The sequence below is a fragment of the Choristoneura fumiferana genome, chromosome 15 (genome assembly GCF_025370935.1).
Source record: "Choristoneura fumiferana chromosome 15, NRCan_CFum_1, whole genome shotgun sequence".
In the NCBI taxonomy this organism is placed as follows: Eukaryota; Metazoa; Arthropoda; class Insecta; order Lepidoptera; family Tortricidae; genus Choristoneura; species Choristoneura fumiferana.
The window spans coordinates 15,345,248-15,363,897 of NC_133486.1; the positions used below are offsets into that span (position 1 = coordinate 15,345,248).

Genomic DNA, 18,650 nt, shown 5'->3' on the forward strand with positions numbered 1-18,650 from the left:
AACACTTCGCTTCCTGGCTCGCGCGATGGTGCAACTAACCATGACAGCGTTGCACCAGTACCAGCAGATAGACCTACTTGTTTTTCTGGTGAGTGACCATGCGGCCTCGGCGACCCCATTATTGCCATTAAGTTAATTGTGAAAGCGTCGCGCAATCAATACATCCTTCAAGTGCCCCTTGACACTATAGCGCTATGGTATTGACATTTGCAACTGATTTCTCTTAATCGTCTTGACACTTTAATTTAATCTCGGTAGACTTGATGGTACACAGAAATAACAAGCGAACCAGTCGCCTGGTTTCTGAAATCACATTGCTCGAAAATTCCAGGAGAGTAGTGAATATTGCGCTGATTTAAAAATATGAATGGAGTAGTAGAAAATTACGTGTCTATTATAGTATAACTCGTCAACAAGTATAAAAATATATTTGAGTTCTAACTTTGCAGGATTACATATAATATTAGTTACATACAAGTATAAAGTACCTAAGTTACTTTGCAAATTATTTAGGTACTTTAAATATATGTATAATGTGCTACTCTATCAGTGTTGGGTAACTGTAATGACATAATATGTTATGTCATTAGAAATAAATAAAGAAAATATATAAAAATAAAAACTTTGGAATGGTATTTTGGAGTTATTTCCTATCAATCTAATTGACATGGGGCTTAAAGCCACTCATATCAGCAATAGAGTTAGAGTGATTTGAAACATTTAAGAGTTACACCTGCTTGTCCGCTTTGACGTCTGATTTAGAAGATGCAGACTACTGTGGGCTAATAAATTAACCACCAAATCAAAGGATTCAAGTACCTTTCCACAAAATTTTATTGGAGGCAAACTGAAATTATTGAGAGCTAAGAAATATTTTCATCCAAAACCAAGGTATTTCCAAAATATTGTATTAGTTAATCACAGCTAATGTTTTGGGGAACAAGAACAACACGCAATGATGAACAGCAACTATCAAATTTCAGCAAAAAATCCGAAAAATATACTTAAGTATTTATTTTTCGCCGTGTGTTGTTTCACGAGTTCAAGTTGAAAAGGTGATAATGGATATTGTCATCAGTAAACTTGTTTATTGAGTACGAATAAACGCTGCTTTAGCAACAGCGAGTCTGTCTATTCATACGGCCAAGAGCGATCACGCTCTTTCGCAAGAGCAACACTTTACTTATCATCGTAAACTGAAAGGGGCGCAGTGACATTTGAACCGCAGTCCACGGGACAGGCTCCCCGCCGCGTGTCTCCGCAGACCGGCCTGGAGTGAACTGGCTTATTGTTAAATATCCTGTTTATTACACGGGTAATCTTTGGCCTCTAGTATCGATTAAGACGTACAAATAGGATGGACAGTGGTGGCTGGGCGGCCGGCGCGGCGGGACGATGCAACGCTCAACTATCCAATTGTCGAAGTCCGTGAAGTCTTCTCTTCGCACGCGGCATTCGACAATAGCCGGCCAACTTTCGCACACGCTTATTTTCAAGCGTTTTAAATAATAAAAAGTGTGAAGTGAAAGTGAGATCGCTTAGGCGCGGTTGCGAAAAATGTGCGCGAAAACTTAAGCGCGCGACTTCAATTGTGTTCTGTGACGGGCGTGTGTGTGTTGATATGCTGACAAGGGAATTGATGGAGGTATTGAAAAGGTAAGGTTATGTTTTGTGTTGTTCCTTTTTAGGTAGCCTAGATATAATGTGAATTCTATCCACGTGGCTCAAGTGGAACCCTCGCTGAGGCATGGCGCGCGAGATGCGCGCGATTGTGGGATAATCTTCTAATTGCCGTGACCAAAGGATAAGAATAATTTATCTCACAATTCTAATGGTGTCGTGAATCATAATATTGTATAAGATAAAGCAATAATAAGGTCTTTATCTTATTTAAAACACACAGTAAATATTCACAGAATGTGTAAATTGATAAATATTTGTTTAATGATGACCTATTTAATCTTATCCTCGTGGAGTTTTGATTACTTGAGAATAATGTTAGGCATTGCTTGTTAAGAGGTCAGCGCGGCGATCAAATATTTACTAAATAGATACAATAGCGTTAATGGGAGCCCATAGAGACTAGCCCACTAGCTCGTTTCGCCGTCGCGTGCCCACGACACGCCGTTGACGTGTTGCGGTGCGTGTCGCATTACATTCCATGCCTGATACGTTTCTATCCCTGTCATGGTATGATACGGTCTAGTTTAAGGTGCATTCGTGCATTCGCTTAAAAAATGAACTTTATTATAAGAGACAATTGGATCATATCTATATAGGGAATATGGGAACTATGGATTTTTCGTACCGTTCACAGATTACAAGAATAGGACGGACTTATCTTCCCGTGGGTATCACAAATGGCGATTAAGCGACTCGAGGCCTCATTGCCTAATGCGCTCGAAAGCAAAAGCACAGTTTAGGATGAGAGTAGAAAGAGATAGCGAATGCGATCTCGAGGTACATACTCGTAATGTTAGAATGGGCAGCAGGGCTCTATTGCCAACAGCGACCTTCGGACTCCAGCACTATCAAATTCAAATTCAAATGCTGTAGAAGGCACTGTACACTATCAAGAGTATAGGAACTTAGGAGAAGTGACATCTCACAGAACCTTTTATTTGCTTGACCGCATTATGTTTATTAAGTACAATATACCTAATGGTACATCAATCAATACGCTCATTAAAACGTCATTACTTACTTAATTAGAAATTACCATGCAATCAACGCCATTACGATCGGGACGTGGAGACTGCATGCCGGTAATTGGGCGGACCGGTTGGTGGTGGTAGGAGATAATTGCAGCATTAGCATTGTTGGCCGAATGAGATAAACGCGGGGTTCCTCAACGGTCGCCTGTTTACAATTTGCGTTCGAGTAGCAATTTGCGCGAGCCACGTTTTGGATCCGCGGGCAGTTCCACCACGGAGGGGGGGAGGGAGTATAACATTAGGTCGGGTTCTGCGCTTTCGCAGAATTATTGTTTGCCAAATGTTTCATTTGCCAACTGTTTTTCCAAACTCCCAATTTTCTCCGAAACCAAAAATGTTTCTCGAGACTTCTCAGTGTATATTCTCATGCTTTTATAGAACACAGTATGTTAAATTAGGTTTGTTTTATGAAAGTGCCGAAAAAAATTTAATTACAGAGAAAATCCTGAGTTAGCAAATGAAACTGTTTAGCAAATGAAACATTTGGGAAACTTGAGTTGGGAAAAGGCATAGAATCCATTAGGTAGGTTTTTTGAGGAGAAACTAGTACTAAAGGAAAATAAAACGTTTATAGGATAACTTCGTTGTCCATCTGCTTGTATCTCTGTCAAGAGCCTTTTCCCAGGAACACGTGAAGGCATTTAGTTGAAACTATATTAAGATCTGCTACCCCTTGAAGTAAAGAAAAAATCAAATTTCTAAGTCAGTACGAAATTGCCGTAACTGAAAAACCTATAACACTTCCGGTTGTCCTAGAAACTTTAAATTCGGTATGAAGTAGCTCTTCAGCACAACCAATAGGAAAAGTCTGAAAACCTTATTTTTTATGTCTGCCTGTCTTTTACAGCAACCATCTAAAAATTACTAGATGTTCTTCACCTTTAAGCTTGTGGTAAATTTTAAACGTAATTTCTACCGTCAGCTTCCTACAGCTTAACGGATTTATTATTTCATCCGACAGAACATCAACACAAAATAATTGCTTTGTGATGATTACACAAAAAAGTGATTTAAAGATAGGTATTAACCGTAAATTTAACTATTCATAGTTAATTATATCTTCAGGAGTAATAATAAACAAAAAGTTTTAAACTAGTGACTGGCGTTACGCACGTGCACCCATACCTCATATAACGCGAGCCAATAAGGAAATGCTATGATAGATCACATCAAATAGTTAGGTAAACCCAACAGACGTCGCCAACCCAACAATCAGGTAAATCCTATTTGTTGGGATCTTGTGGCTAGGCTAAATACTTAGCAATGTTTCATCATCATGGATCATTTTGATCCCACTAGTTAGTGGCGCAAATGAAGATGACGTAAAAGTATTCTGACAAAGTACCTCATATCAAGTATCAAGTAAATAAAAGCAAATCCCTAGTACCTTTGGCCCTTAAGGTGATTCAACCCAAAATAATTAAATAATAAATAAATATCATGGGACATTGTTGACACCAATTGACCTAGTTCCAAACTAAGCAAAGCTTGTACTAGGTATGGATACTAGGCCACGAGAGAAGAATATATATATCTTAAAAACATATTAAATATCCAAGACCCGACAGCAAACATTAGTATTATTGATACAAATACAAATATAGCGTCGTAGCACAGAATAAGTAATAGTACAAGTCGTCGTAGTCAGGTTCTCTAACCCCTTGGCTGTCGGGTCGAAAAAACTGTGTTTGCTAATTATTGGGTAAACTTTCTGAGCAGCGACCATTGATAAATAAATCTCATAGGTCAATTACTTAGTTACGACCAGGGATCGAACCTGAAGCTACGAAGTCAATTTCTTTTACCATTAGGCTATTTGGTCGAAAACATGCAATGCTGATGTTTCCAGATTTTACAATTTAATTATTAGGAGTACTGATTTCGAGGAAACTTAATCGCAACGATACGCATGGTGCCTTATCTGTTGTAATTTAAGCATTAAATCCAAGTTAACTAGGCCAGTTTCCTCTATAGATACAAATCTTGAAACTATATATAAGTATAGTATGCTGATCAGTGGCGTGAAGTTAACATTTATATTAGGCAACTTAAAGTGTGAGTAAGGTTTCGGCAACAACACCTATTAGGTACATACCTATTATTCGAGCTTTCAACCGCCCTATTTTGGTGGTCACATTTTTTATGAGTAGAATGTAGAATTTGATGACGTTTTCGATTATTTTTAGACGTCCTGTACTTCTACTAGATTCCCTGGTAACTGTAACAGAATCTTCTACCATGTCAACTAAAATGTACCCATGAAAATCCTTTGGAATAAACGCTCGAATAACACTGTGTGTGCAAAACAAACAGCTGTTATTTCAGCGGAGAAGCAAAGTAGGTAAATTAGGGTAGTTCATTGTTGGACCTGCACAAAGTAACGCCTGGATTAATCAATCATGCACTTGCCGACAGTGTCGACTAAGCACCAGCAGATGTTCCTGCACTCCGATTTCTGGCTGAAGAGTGTGGTCGTCCCTCGCTTTAGGGAAGCAACTTTTTTATTTCACAGCAAATAGTACAATTAGCAAGGACATATGATCATTCACATGCTTTTAGTATCATAAGTAATAGTTACCGTTTCTTTAAAGGTTTTTAATAAAAAGACTCGTCAAGATTGTTTACCCTTTTTCTAATGCAAAAAAAACGAAGTATAGGTATGTGTGATTATTTCCTGTTTGAAATACTGTAAATTTTTATTGATTAATAAATAAATAAATAACACAACCTTTGTCCTAGTTGTCATCACTGACAGCTACCGGCAACCCGGTGGGAATCGAGTTGTTACGGCGCCATGCCACTAGTGCTGACAGACTTATTGATTTGGTTGAGCGATTAAATACCTATGTATGACGTTACGTTCGCCTTCTTCAACTGAGCGTTCGGACGCTGTAATACGGCCGTCTGTTGGATCAAACGCAGGACTAAGTGCAATGCGCGAGCGGCCACCCCCCTGTATCACAAAAGTTACAAGTCCTGCAAATCGACATAATTGTTAACTTTCTCATAGAAGAAAGGGACATTTATGGCGATTTGTAGCACAATATTTCGTGAGGGTGACCAGCTAAAGTCACTAACTGCAATAAAATATTAGAGGAATATTAACCTTACGATGCTATGCATAAGTTTGATTATCCCTCTTGACTGGTAATTAGGGACTTTTGCTTGTCACCCGACCATTTGTAGTATGGGCTAAAGATATTGAGAGATCTTTGCCTAGCAGTAGGTACTGGTATGACGATGTGAAGAGTGAAGGACAAGAGGTTTTCCCAGAGAGATGACCTTGTCCGCTCGTACGCACAAGGTAGCTGGGAGCTCTATCAACGCACTCACTGCCACCGACTCACATATGCGTTTTCGGAACTTCGCCCACTGCCGCTGTCATAATTATTCATACATTTTGAACGCACACGTGCGTCGGTGGCACCTGTGGAAAGTCAGGTGGCAGTGAATGCGTTATTTCAATAATACATTGTGTTTTTGTCAATTAACCGTTCCATGGTGCTCGTTTTGACAATGCAATGAACAGAAAATTTGCTAGCCGCTATCGTTCGCGCTTAGTAGTGACAGCTCTCTTATTCCATGTCCGTCCAAGCATATGTTTGGTTACAAAACTTGTAAATCAATTATCAAGTCATTTCATTGCATGGATTCTGTAACATAGTTGCTGTAACCCGTTAATTTTTATGGCAAATCGAACGGCAACATGGTAAACAATCGTATGCGCAAGCGCAGCAATCGGAACACAGCCATTAATTATGGTTTATGACCATAAAGAATAAATAGGAAACTGTCACACGCAATAGTGGTGAAACCGGTCCCAAGTGTAGTCTAAAATAAAAAAAAATAAAAAATATAGAAAGTGTACACTGCTAATAATCGCGAGGCTTAATTTATGTTTGCACATCAATATTTTTTTCTGTTTTTTTTCTTTAGGGTCTACCGGCCTTCTTTTCATCTAGAGTTTGCATTTAATTTCATAATCTGTACGTTCTTATTTCTGGGGAGAGTGAGGGTCAAAAGTGAAAACCACTTACGTAAGGTTTTTTTTTATATTTATCTTTGTATATTCCGGCGGCATAAGAAGGGGGAGGAGGAGTGAGAAACCTTACGTGCCCTACATACGGGGTACAGGGGTCAAAAATGTCCAATATATTTCTTAAGTAATGGCTTAATTCTTAATTAACCGTTTTATTTAACTTTGGAACCTACTGCCCTAAACCTAACCTGTTAAATTTTGTCAGACGGTAAAATCGCAGTTATAACAGACCGCTTTTATTATTAACAACAATCCTAACCGCCATTTTTTTCTACGGAAATCTTCGGCACTAACTGGCGACGCACGCGCTTACGCCATTTCAAAGTAACGATTTAGAAAAACATTTCGATACGTACAAGTTAGTCGGGTTGCACAACGATGAAATGTCATGCGCGAGTAATACACATAATACACATTATGTCACGAACACTGAGAAAACGAGGTGAATGTACGGCATTAAGGGCAATGAGAGCATTCGTTAGCAGGTACGTACATTTTAATTAGATCAAAACAAATCTCATCATCTCTTGACTGAAAACAAGTCAATGAGATGACCTACAAAAATACAAAACATACAGAATACAGAATCGTGTGGCAGGAGCATGAAAGAAATGGCAGAAAGAAGAGGTGGCCTTTTCCCAGTTGCAGGATACTCGAAATCAAAAAATCTCGGTATGAGCAATATAAGGTTAAAAAATGCCAGTTTAACTAAAGATTATGTAAAGCTAGATTTTTCATACGTCGCTTGTGATAATTTCGAGTCATAGACTTCTAATGTTAAGAAACATAGTGAATGATTCGTTTACTAAAAGTTGGATCGGCTGAAAGGATATCAGAGACCAAGGTCAATCCTTCGGCTGATAAATATATGAACAATGGGAACAATTCAAAGGCCCAAAAGATACACGCGACTATGAAAAAGAAGCAAGAAACAATGTGTGTGAAGATAGGGATTCTCTTTTTATGTTGTTGACTATGCATAGAGTCGACAAAGCAAGAGCTTTACCATTTTAAAACAGTTCCAAAATAAATCAAAAAAATTCAATTAAGATTATTTTACATTGACTTATGAGTACCTAATTTTTAAATCGTACAACTGTTATTGAACCTTGATAGAGGAATTGTTATTGTAAAAAACCGCGATTTTAGTAACATTTAGTTGTGTATAAATATTGTTCGTTATCGTGACTCATCTGACCAGCTGTTCAGCTGCAAGGACGCAGAGGCGTTGAGTATCAGAGTCCCAGGGACGCCGAAAGCCATAAGGTGGGCTCGGGATTTGTTGTTAGTACCTAACTAGTACCTAGTTACGTCATGTGTTGCACGCTTTAACGTTCAGTTGTGCTGTAAATAAATAATGTACCGTAACAATGTAAATACCTACGTTGATAAAACAGCCTCTTGGAGAATTCTATCTAATCCAAAGATTAGAAAGGCGAGATGTAATTAAATCTTTATTTTTGGTAAATAAATCTCAACAACATTAACAAAACAACGATCAGGCAAAAATCCGAAACTACTAAGCCAAGATTCCGTCCCTTATAAAAGGATTGAACGACAAGCTGTGGATGTATAACTTGATTCTTGGTAAATAATCTTCATCCCAGCCTTATACGTACATGTCAGGCTCGTCAGACAAAGGTAGATTCCCGTTTTTATTGAATGCTTGCAGGTTTGCATGTTTCCTCACGATTTTCGGGTGTAAAATTTATGTAAACATATTTCGACGAGTTTTTATTGTAGGGGTTAATTTTCGAAATTGACGTTATGTATTTTTCATATACTTTATCTTTTATTTCACCCCCTTGGGGTTGAATTTAGAAAAAAAAACAAGGTACCATCAGCCAAATAAGTGGTCTATCAATTTTTAAACAAGTTCGTATCGAATTAATATGTCGCTAAATTCGAACTTTCAAGTTGACAGACACGTCTATTGGCATTATTGTTTTATGAAATGCAAACGATTATCAACTTTAGGGTGGTAGACCACATATTTCGCTGATGGTAAGAACTCGCTCGAACCCATGATTCTCTTCATGGCTATGGATCAAAATAGCCACCATTATTACAAACTATATTAAGTTACTTACCGGCAATAGTGTTGAGGAACATGAGATACTCGAAGTTGGAGATCTCGCGGCGCTGCCACTTCTGCGTCATGTTGGAGTTGCGCATGAGTTGGCGCGGCGACATCATCGACGCGCGCCTGTCAACAACAAACACACATCCTTAGTCCATAATATTATAATAAATGTGAAAGTAACTTAGGCGAAATTCGGTATGGAGATAGTTAGAGTCCCGAGGAAGGACATAGATTATGTACTTTTTATCCAGAAAAAATGTAAAGTAGCGGGGGACAGCGACAAGCGACTTGTACGCAGACTGAGTCGCCGCGGACAACAGGTAGTTTACAATAGGTACTGTAAAGGATATCGTTGGAGGTGGAGGTGGTCTTTCAACCTCATTATTTACATCATGTAGTACCATAATAGGACGCAATGCTAGATAAGTGTAACTATTATATCACAAGGGATTTATCATATCACGCTAATAAAATGAGTAATAATTATCTCGACGTTCCAGCCACATTACAGTGACCGTGGTCACGAGTATACGAGAGTCTACTGAAAATGAGTGAAAATCACGATAGTTTAAAACATTAGTCAACTGCTGGTAGGTACAATAGTACTTCGTTTGGGTACTCTATGATCCACCCCGAGATGGCTACACCTGTCAACCTGGCAAATGAAACTAAGGCAGACTTGTTTCAAGTAACTTTTGGGGAGGTTGGGTGACGAGGATCAAGTAAGTAAACTTGCATTCAGATCCCGTGCTATAAGAAAACCAAAACAAATGCTCAGAAAGTTCTATAGTTGTTTAAAAATAGACATGAATCGTATGTATCGAACAGTTAACAATTCGGCCACGCAGAGTGATGCAGCTGAGCATACTTTGAGTCAGAATCACGTCAGAATTAAGGACATTACAAAGTTAACATTACACGCAATGAAATGTTATATACTTGTACACGTATAGAATAAACATTGTTAACATCGTCTTAAAACCTTTATTCTTATGTTTAATGTTTTAGAAAAATAAAAGTTATTATATGTTTTATATCACGTAACATGTATTTGGCAAAAACATCTTAGGTTAGGCGTCATTATTGCTATCTATGCGAAATAGACCAGAGGCCTTATTGTCTCAGGCATTTAGAATCACATCATTTTCACCACTTCTTTCCGTCACATGGTGTAGGATGAGGGCAGAAAGAGACGGAGAATGCGATCGCGAACGCCCGCGTGTTGTACATTACGGCCTCAGGGCCAGCATTAGGGGTGGGCCCCCACAATAAAGGATAAAAAATCAGGTCAGCAACATTTCCATTTTAGTTCAACAATCTTTTTTTGCCTTAGGTCTACTTCTTCATGGTCCCAAGTTCTCCAAATCTCTAAATTTGGCCCTCGAAAAGACAGGTTTTGCACATCGTGTGCGCGAATATCACATTTAACCGTCAGTTAACACTAATCAAGGGATGGTGAAACAGCCCCTTAATGACATAGTTAAACGTCGTCCAACAATGCAGTCACTACGAAATTGCCAAGTTGCTGACAATTAAACGGTATAATTAGCAGCATAACTTTGTTACGTCCAAACCTGACGCTTTATTGTCTAGCGCACTTGTAATCACAATCGTTCTCGCCACTTCTTTCTGTAAGGGTAGAAAGAGATGGTGAATGCGATCGCGAACGTCAGCGCGTTAAGCCTGGTTTAGACTGGCAAGAAAAATCGTGCAAGTTGCATTACATTGCGAGACCGTAATGTACTAAAGCCAACGAGTTTGAAGTGGTTAATCGAGCGCCGCAATGCAATGTAATGTAAGTTGCACAATATTTCTTGCAGGTCTAAACTGGGCTTTAGACATACGGCCTCCGGCCCGTGGGTAGAGCTCGTGGAGCGCCAGGTGGAAAGGAAACGGACAGCAAAGTGAGGTGGCTAGAGAACAAGGTAGTAAGAGAAGAGAAGAGACATAAGCCGAATGGCAAGAGAAGGGACGCTAAAGTTAGGTGACATTTGATAAATATCAGAATTCCAGTTCAACTGCTAAGCCTAATGGTTTACGCGTGAATAAATGAGGCTTGTGAGGGCACTTGGAAGGAAATTTCTCACTGTTTTTTCTCTGATAAAACGAACAGGCTTTCTCTAAAACTGGGCAGGTTGTTTAGAAGTTTCTAGATTAATTTCTCGCGAAGGATACTAAGCGGCTTTGCTTTCTGAAATCTGATTTTGTTTATTTTGCTGAGTTTAAAGTCCGCGGAAGTACTTCTCACTAATAGGTACACTTTCTCAAAAAGTGCATTTTCTCAGATAGATAGAGCACATTCTCAGAAGGTAAACGTTCTCAAATTATGAACAATCTTTACTATAATAAGCTGTGGGTAAAGGAGAGTGTTTTGTTTACATAATCCTTGCCCACTGTACTGGTTGGGCTTTTAGCAACATTGTAGTCAAGGCAAACACGCGTTTTTATTGTAGGTAATATAAATTCTTATATATCTGGCGCAACGAAGACACCGAGCGGACAGCATCACAAGGGCGCGCTAATTTCAGCTGTTTATTTTGCATTCTGCGACACTAATATGTGGCCCATTGTGTGCCATATTTACAGATGTTTTCATTACTGAATTCAATAATAACCTTCTGTTAAAAAATAGTACATGATTTTTCTGCTGCCAGGAACCCGCTGGTGCACGCACATTCACAATACCCGCTTGCTCGTTTTCCTCCCTCTCATAATAAAAAAAAACTCATTGATCGAAAAGCGTTCTAGAGGAGCTTCATGAAAGATCTATTTGAAGCGAAAGTGTCCTTGACCCTACCCGCTGCGCCCGCGCCGAGATCGCGCGCTTTCGCCGCGCAGGCACTTCCGCGCGCGCGCAGTATGTCAGGGGCGCGGGGGCAATGACCGCGCCGCGCGGTCTGCGCCGCCAGGGTGGCCAGTCTCGCAATAAGGCTGTACTTTTAAAGCTTTTTTTATAACCGATCAATAAAAACAGTAAGAAATGGTACTTTACAAGGCTCTATCAATACCTATAAACAATTACTGCATTGTAGTGGAAAACTCTTTATTGTACATAAAACATGAAATTAACAGATAATAAGATGTACAAAGGCAAACTTATCCCTTAAAAGGATCTCTTCCTGTTATCCTTTGAACGATTGACAGGATATTAGAAACAAGAGTGGACACTACAAGTACTACAGTCACCAGCATTTAATATCTGCCACAGCTGAGCGTGCAAAAATATCTGACACGTACACGTCCCACCGGCCCTAGAAATAGAGTCATATCAGATGTATGCTGCCTTTTGGCAAATATGTTGACTGTACAAATGCTGAGTAGCAACCAACTTTCAACGCAAAGTTTCATTTGGAGGTACAAATATTTGGCATAACTTACTTCAGGGTAATTTTTTTTTATTCGAAACATTTTTACATTCCAAAATTTTACTTCATAAACTTACATTTTTATTGGGCAAATCATATGTAGCAATGACGGCTAGGCAAATAACAAATTATCAAATATCATTTGGGCAATTTTTACATTGCAAAGTTAACTTCAATTTGATTTGTGCGACAGCGAAGCGAGCGACAAGACGGTTCGGAACAGAAGTGACTTGGATACTTTAGTTCAGAAGGCTATAGCGGGACGAAGCAGCGTAGCTCGCCTTAGCCTTCGTGTTAGGTTTTTTTTTTATAGCAACGATAAATGCACAAAAAAGTAGTTGGATACTTCAATAAGTTGCTAAATTAAGGTATGCCATCAATACATTTGACGAAAACATAATGACATCTTAAAAATATCCAGGAATTGCATAATAATAATTTATGAATCATTAGTTGGAAATGATATCAGTGCGAACGTTGATTGGAATACATTTCGCCTAAATAAAAATATGGATAAAAGTTGGGAGTTAATAATTTGCTAAATAATTTTCGCGATACATTAGTAACCTCATAAGATATTGCTTGTGTTCAGATTTGGTGCCGGTGACTGTACAAGTGACGTGCTGAGTGGCTAACGGACGGACAACGTACAGCCTTAACTACTGGAGGTACAAAGACTTTGGCAGGCGCATATCCCTGGAGGGATAGGATAGGGAGTTTTCGGAATGACACCTTTTTTGGACAATACTTAGGATTTTTATTGGTTATCATCACATCTCAGGCCTACGTCTATTGTTGGACATTAGGCCTCCTAATATTTTATTGGTTTGGTATTTTTATGAGTGTTTTACGTTTAGTTTAATTACTGCATTAATAAAATAATAAACTTATTAATGCAAACGCTATTTAGTGATTTGGCATTACTTGACACTATTTGGCAGAGTGGCAAACTAAGTGTAAAAATTATAAAATAACCATGTAATTTTCAGGCCAGACAGATTTAAGTGAGCAAAACTGACAAAGTTACTTGCCTACGTAAAAGTGGACAAACCAATCAGAGGGAAACATCATGCATAGAAGATAAACAACGCCTAAAAGCATAGTAGAATTACAAAATAAACGAATTAATGCCTCCTGTAAGGATCGCTACTAAACTGCGCGGAAGGATGTAATTAAAACGTTTAATTTCATCACCTTTTACTTTTTAATATTTTTTGTATTTAATTATATAGCATGGTAGAAGTGTGGCAACCCTACTAGATACTCCAGCGCACCTATTCGTCAAACAGCTGTCAAACTTAAATGAATTGAATCGCGAGTTTTGTAAGTTGTATGTAACACTACAAATTAATCCTTTTCTGCGCAAACGCGGACATATAGAGAACAGTTATGTTTGTTACGTTTTTTAGAAAAAATAATTACGGATTGCATAATTTTATTTTGGAAACGGAAGCTGGTCTTGGTATTCAGAGCCAGTATTAATACAGGCGCTATACAGCCTCTAATATAAACTGATAATTTTATAATTCATTGATTCAGACATTTTGTGGTAGACAAATAGGTAAAAGTAGAGAAACATGAGAAAAAAAAAAAAAATCCGCAAAGACCCCGGGCCCTTAAGGGAGATCCCTTTAAGGGATAAGTTCGCACTTGTACATCTTATTATCCTGCTTCTGTTAATTTCATGTGCTTTTATGTACAATAAAGAGTTTTACAACACAATACAAAACCATTACAATACAAATAGCAAGAAAAATGTGTAAGATCATCCCAAAAACTAGCCGAAGGTAGTTCACGGTCTCTCCCTGTTGAGTGTCTTTAATTAGGGTGCGCATTTTTTCACATAACTTTTTAAGTCCTATTATCGGAAGTCCGAAAATGTTTCTCATACATTTTAAATCATAACGACCACTCTTCATATATTTTTTAATACTAACTACCGATCGGAACTCATAATCATCGGAATTCATAATATCACTAAACATACACCTTGTTCATACTAAATATTGGTTTTCATATATTTTCTTATACTAACGATCGAAACTCCTAATCATTTTAATTCATAACGCATATTCATAACTTTGTTAATAGTACTAATATTTGTTTTCATATATTTCTTAATCATACTCGTAAGTGTTATTTACCCGCATTATTGACGCGCAGGGACTTGGAAAATTTTCGATGGTGCGAAATGATGTATTTAAGGAAGGATTCCGTTAGGTACGACGACGAGCGAAGCGAGGAGGAGTGTTAGGTAGAACTTATTTTTCAAGAATACTAATATAATATAAATAATTAACTATATAAGTAAATATTATTTTGAATAGGTAGTTAACGTTATGAAAAACAAGAGTTCCAATGTTTTCTTATCAATGCCATTATTAAAAAAAAAAATGATATTCATCTGTTATGAAGGAAAATTTTCTGAAAAACAACATTATGAGTTGAGATGTGTTCTTAGTAATGACATTATGAGTCAAAAAAATATGAACACTGTTATGAGTGTCAATATTAGTAATAAAAATTTATGAAGAAAAAAAGTAGGTACTTATGAGGAAAAAAATTATGAAGAGTGATTATCATGAACACAAATCGGTAGAAATAGGAATAAGAATTTTATGAGAGTCAATATGGAACCGTTTAATTAATAATAATTGTGGTGACGACCGTCCAGACTCGAATGCCACACCGACCGAACTGGGCCACACGACGGCTGCATTGTGCGATGTGACAAATCCTTAACCTCATCGTCTACATAGTGTCTCGAGGACCGGGTCACCTACTTCAAGAGTTACCACATGGACAATTTAAACACTTCCCATTACAGTTAGAAACTTAATAAAAACAAGTATCCTATGTTGTTGGGAAGAGTTGATAATTTATTTAAAATATTTTAATCTTCGTGGAAAACTTTAGTAGGTACTACGTATGTACCTAATAGATAATATCAATCATCACCCAGACGTATTGTTTATTATAAATATTGATGCCCGCAAGTGTAATTTAGATAATTGTTTAATGATTTATTTAATGCATCCTTTTTGATGACGATAGATGATTATTGGCATTGGCATAAGAAGTCTAGATAAACATTTACTAGAATTCAAAGAAGTCAAACAGACTATTGAAAGTGGATAAAAATCTAGTCGTAATAAGGTTTGTTTACTTTGAGTCACTTTGCAAGTGCAAGTAGTTTGGTTTGGATGTTTGGACTCGCCTTCAAAACAGGAAAGTTACTAAAGTACCAGATTGATATTTGTAACAAAAGCTACATTTCTTACTAAAACCTCAAACGGAACATTAGTTTACTACCTGTCCCGTAAATAATTAAAACCGGAAAAAACCTACAAAAGGTCGTGAGATCTTGTTAAAATAAAAATAATGACTAGGAACTAGCAATGAATCAGTTTTTGTACTAATCATGCATAATTCAATTTAGTCGTGCTGTAAAAAATGCTACTTCGAGTTGATTTTTGGACAGTTTATTTTTACATAAGACAAGGTAAAGTTCAGTCCACCTTGCAACCCACGCGCGTTGCTTAAATTTGGTTCCGTGAAACGAATACGATAAACAAAGTAAGGGAGGCAGCTATTGAATACTACTGTGGGGCAAATCAAAATGTCCCTCAATAACATTGAAGTTACTAAACATATAGCTTGAATTGCCACTCAGGTTCAATAGAACCTTCCTACCTTAACTTAAGCAGGTTCGCCAAAAAAAAATTTACAAATAACGCAGCTATTTTCAAAGTCGGGGCAGATAATGTAACAGTATTTTAAGAAACAAAAATAACTTTGCTTTGAAAATAAGTTCGTAAAGAACATAATTATTCAAAGTTCAAAAGAAAATGTGACCCGAACACATTTTATGATGACCCAATACACATGTTTGAGAGGATGCACATTCATGATGATGATGATGAATATGAATGATAAATGAATAAGATATGTATTGTTCCGAGATAACCGGTAATGCAGGTTCAAGGAGCATCTTTGTGTGACTGTCGAACTCCAAACTCCCAAAATACACGTTTACGACCACAAATGCTATTGGCGTGGGAGTTCTGACAATGAAACATTATTTATTGAAACGATCGAAAACACATTGAATATTGGACAAAGAAGTTTAAAACAACGGAGATGTCAAGAAGCCTAAACTTTATTGTACAAGTAATGGAAGCACAATTGACACAGACGTTAATAACTTAATACTAGGTGCCTACGTTTACAATTGGTACATTTGGTTGATATTATTGCGATCATTGCTTCTTTCTCTCTTCTTTATGAACTGATCTAGTACCTAACTAGTGTCTTAAAATAAACCGGAAATACACTGACAAGCAAAAATAAAGGGTGGGTTACAAACATGACGATAACTTCAAAACTGGTTTTTATTGTATGGAGAAAACCTGTGATAGCTTCTTCGAGTAAAATGAGTTTAGTAAACAGTTTTATTATTTCTGTTAAATTAATTATTTATGCGTGGTTAAATCAGCTTCAATGTACTATTTAAATCAAGAAAATATCTTTAATAGTTTAGGACTTATTGCGATTTTAGTAACCGACCTTTTATTTTTGCTCCTCAGTGTATTTCAGCATTTTCACCAGAGACGGTTGGATTTGTGACACTCCTGTAGGTGTTTTCCAAGATCATTAATTGTGGTTGGCAAATATTTCCAAAACACAATTAGAACAATTACATAAATATGAATAAAATAAATATCATGGGGACACTTGACACCAATTGACCTAGTCCCAAACTAAGCAAAGCTTGTACTATGGATACTATAGGCAACGGATAAATTTATTTGTATAGATAAACACTTAACTACATATTTAACGTCCAAGACTTAAAAGAGCAAGCATTCGCTTATTCATACAAATATATGCCCCGATCGGGGATCGAACCCGGGGCTTCAAGATTCATAGTCCGGTTCTCTAACCACATGGCTATCGAGTCGTCACTAACATTTACTAAAAACCCGGACAAGACCACTTCCTACAATACCTAACGCGTGACATGCCGTTATCCTTCTAAAACTAGCAATAATTCGCGTGCGTACTTTTTTGTTTACTTTGTTTTTAATCGGTTTTTAAATGAGTCTTGACTGTAAAAGGCTTAGGCGGTAGAGCGGGTCAGAGCCGGCAATCAAATGTGTACTTGATTATTCTAACACCTTTCAGATTCTTACGTCGACGAATTCTTTATTTTGTTGTCAGTTCTTTCGTAGCGCGCCTCGTTCAATGCATTTGGTGGCAAAAACAGGATCATAATAATTAGAGGAGTTCCACTCACCTAAATTATAGGAATTTTAAATAGTTCACGGTTGTAAAATATTTTTATAATATAAGAGCTAATCAAAGCTGGTAATCATGTCCTACATCTCGCAGTAAACGTATTTACAAAGGGTAAATCATTGAGGATAGGTCCTTTTCCAATACATAATGATTTCAGCCCTGTTTATTTTCAAAGTTTAGGCACACCAAGCACGAACGTTCCTAATCCCAACGAGTGCAGTACGAATGAAGTTCTTATAGATTTTAAAACGCACTAGCGTCTTTGGTGATAGTTAAATCCATCTATATAATATAATATCTACTTGATCTCCGAAGTGAATCAACGTGCAGCCAAATTATGCTTTCACCAGGTGTAAGTAGGTACAATAAAAATAGAATGTTGGTTTCAAAAGGCTGAATGTCCAGGCTAACGGTAACAGTGTTTATTACAAAAAGCCATGACATTACAAGGATCCTTTCACAATGCGCGGGAGCATAAACCAGAGCAGTATAAATAATAAATACAGGAAATAGCGGAAGTGGTCGGAAGTGCTGTTTATTTATCTCACGGAAACGGCGCGCGCGCTGCTCGCCGTAACTGATTGACAGAGCGACATGCCTCGTTCTAGATTGGCCGAAATCTTAATAGATAATTATTGCCAATTCTAAAATGTTATAAGCATTTGAAAAAGGTCAGTACTCATGTGTGGCTTCCTGACGGAATTTGATAGTTCTCATAAAAAGCATGATTTCCACATAGAAGTCTCGAAAATTAACGCAAACGAAATTTACAAAAATTTACTGATCTTGCTTATGTTATGTTGATTGAAACTTTTGAACAATGCCTAAACTCTGAATAGTCTATCTTATTTTACCTTTTTTACGTTTAAATTGCAAAATTTAGTTATAAATACTAAGAATTCAGGACTTTTCAAGCGGTAGCTCTAACCAGGTGACTAAAGAAAGACAGCCAATCAAAACGAAAACTGCTTAAATGTACATAATTCAAGTATGAACATATTCGATGTTATAACTTTAGTTTGGATAATAATGATAACATACTTAATATGTATCAGACGCTCTTACAGCAACTCTAATAAAGTTGCATTTCTACGATTATGAGTCATTCGAACAAAGATGATTGGCTCTTGTATGTTCCGAGCAAAGAGATT

The 18,650-nt window shown here is 37.4% G+C and overlaps 2 protein-coding genes across 2 annotated transcripts in view; one reads left to right on the forward strand and one right to left on the reverse strand.

Moving 5' to 3' along the window:
• The window catches only part of rg (A kinase anchor protein rugose), a 446,901-nt gene that overhangs the window by 19,029 nt on the left and 409,222 nt on the right, over window positions 1-18,650 (reverse strand). Inside the window, exon 43 of the mRNA XM_074098176.1 lies at window positions 8,844-8,959. Coding sequence (XP_073954277.1) covers window positions 8,844-8,959 — 116 coding nt within the window. The remainder of the gene's footprint in view (window positions 1-8,843; window positions 8,960-18,650) is intronic.
• The window catches only part of LOC141435475 (trehalose transporter 1-like protein), a 51,320-nt gene continuing 33,901 nt past the window's right edge, over window positions 1,232-18,650 (forward strand). The window contains exon 1 of the mRNA XM_074098163.1: window positions 1,232-1,656. Within this exon, the coding sequence (XP_073954264.1) occupies window positions 1,622-1,656 (35 nt within the window). The 5' untranslated portion in view covers window positions 1,232-1,621. The remainder of the gene's footprint in view (window positions 1,657-18,650) is intronic.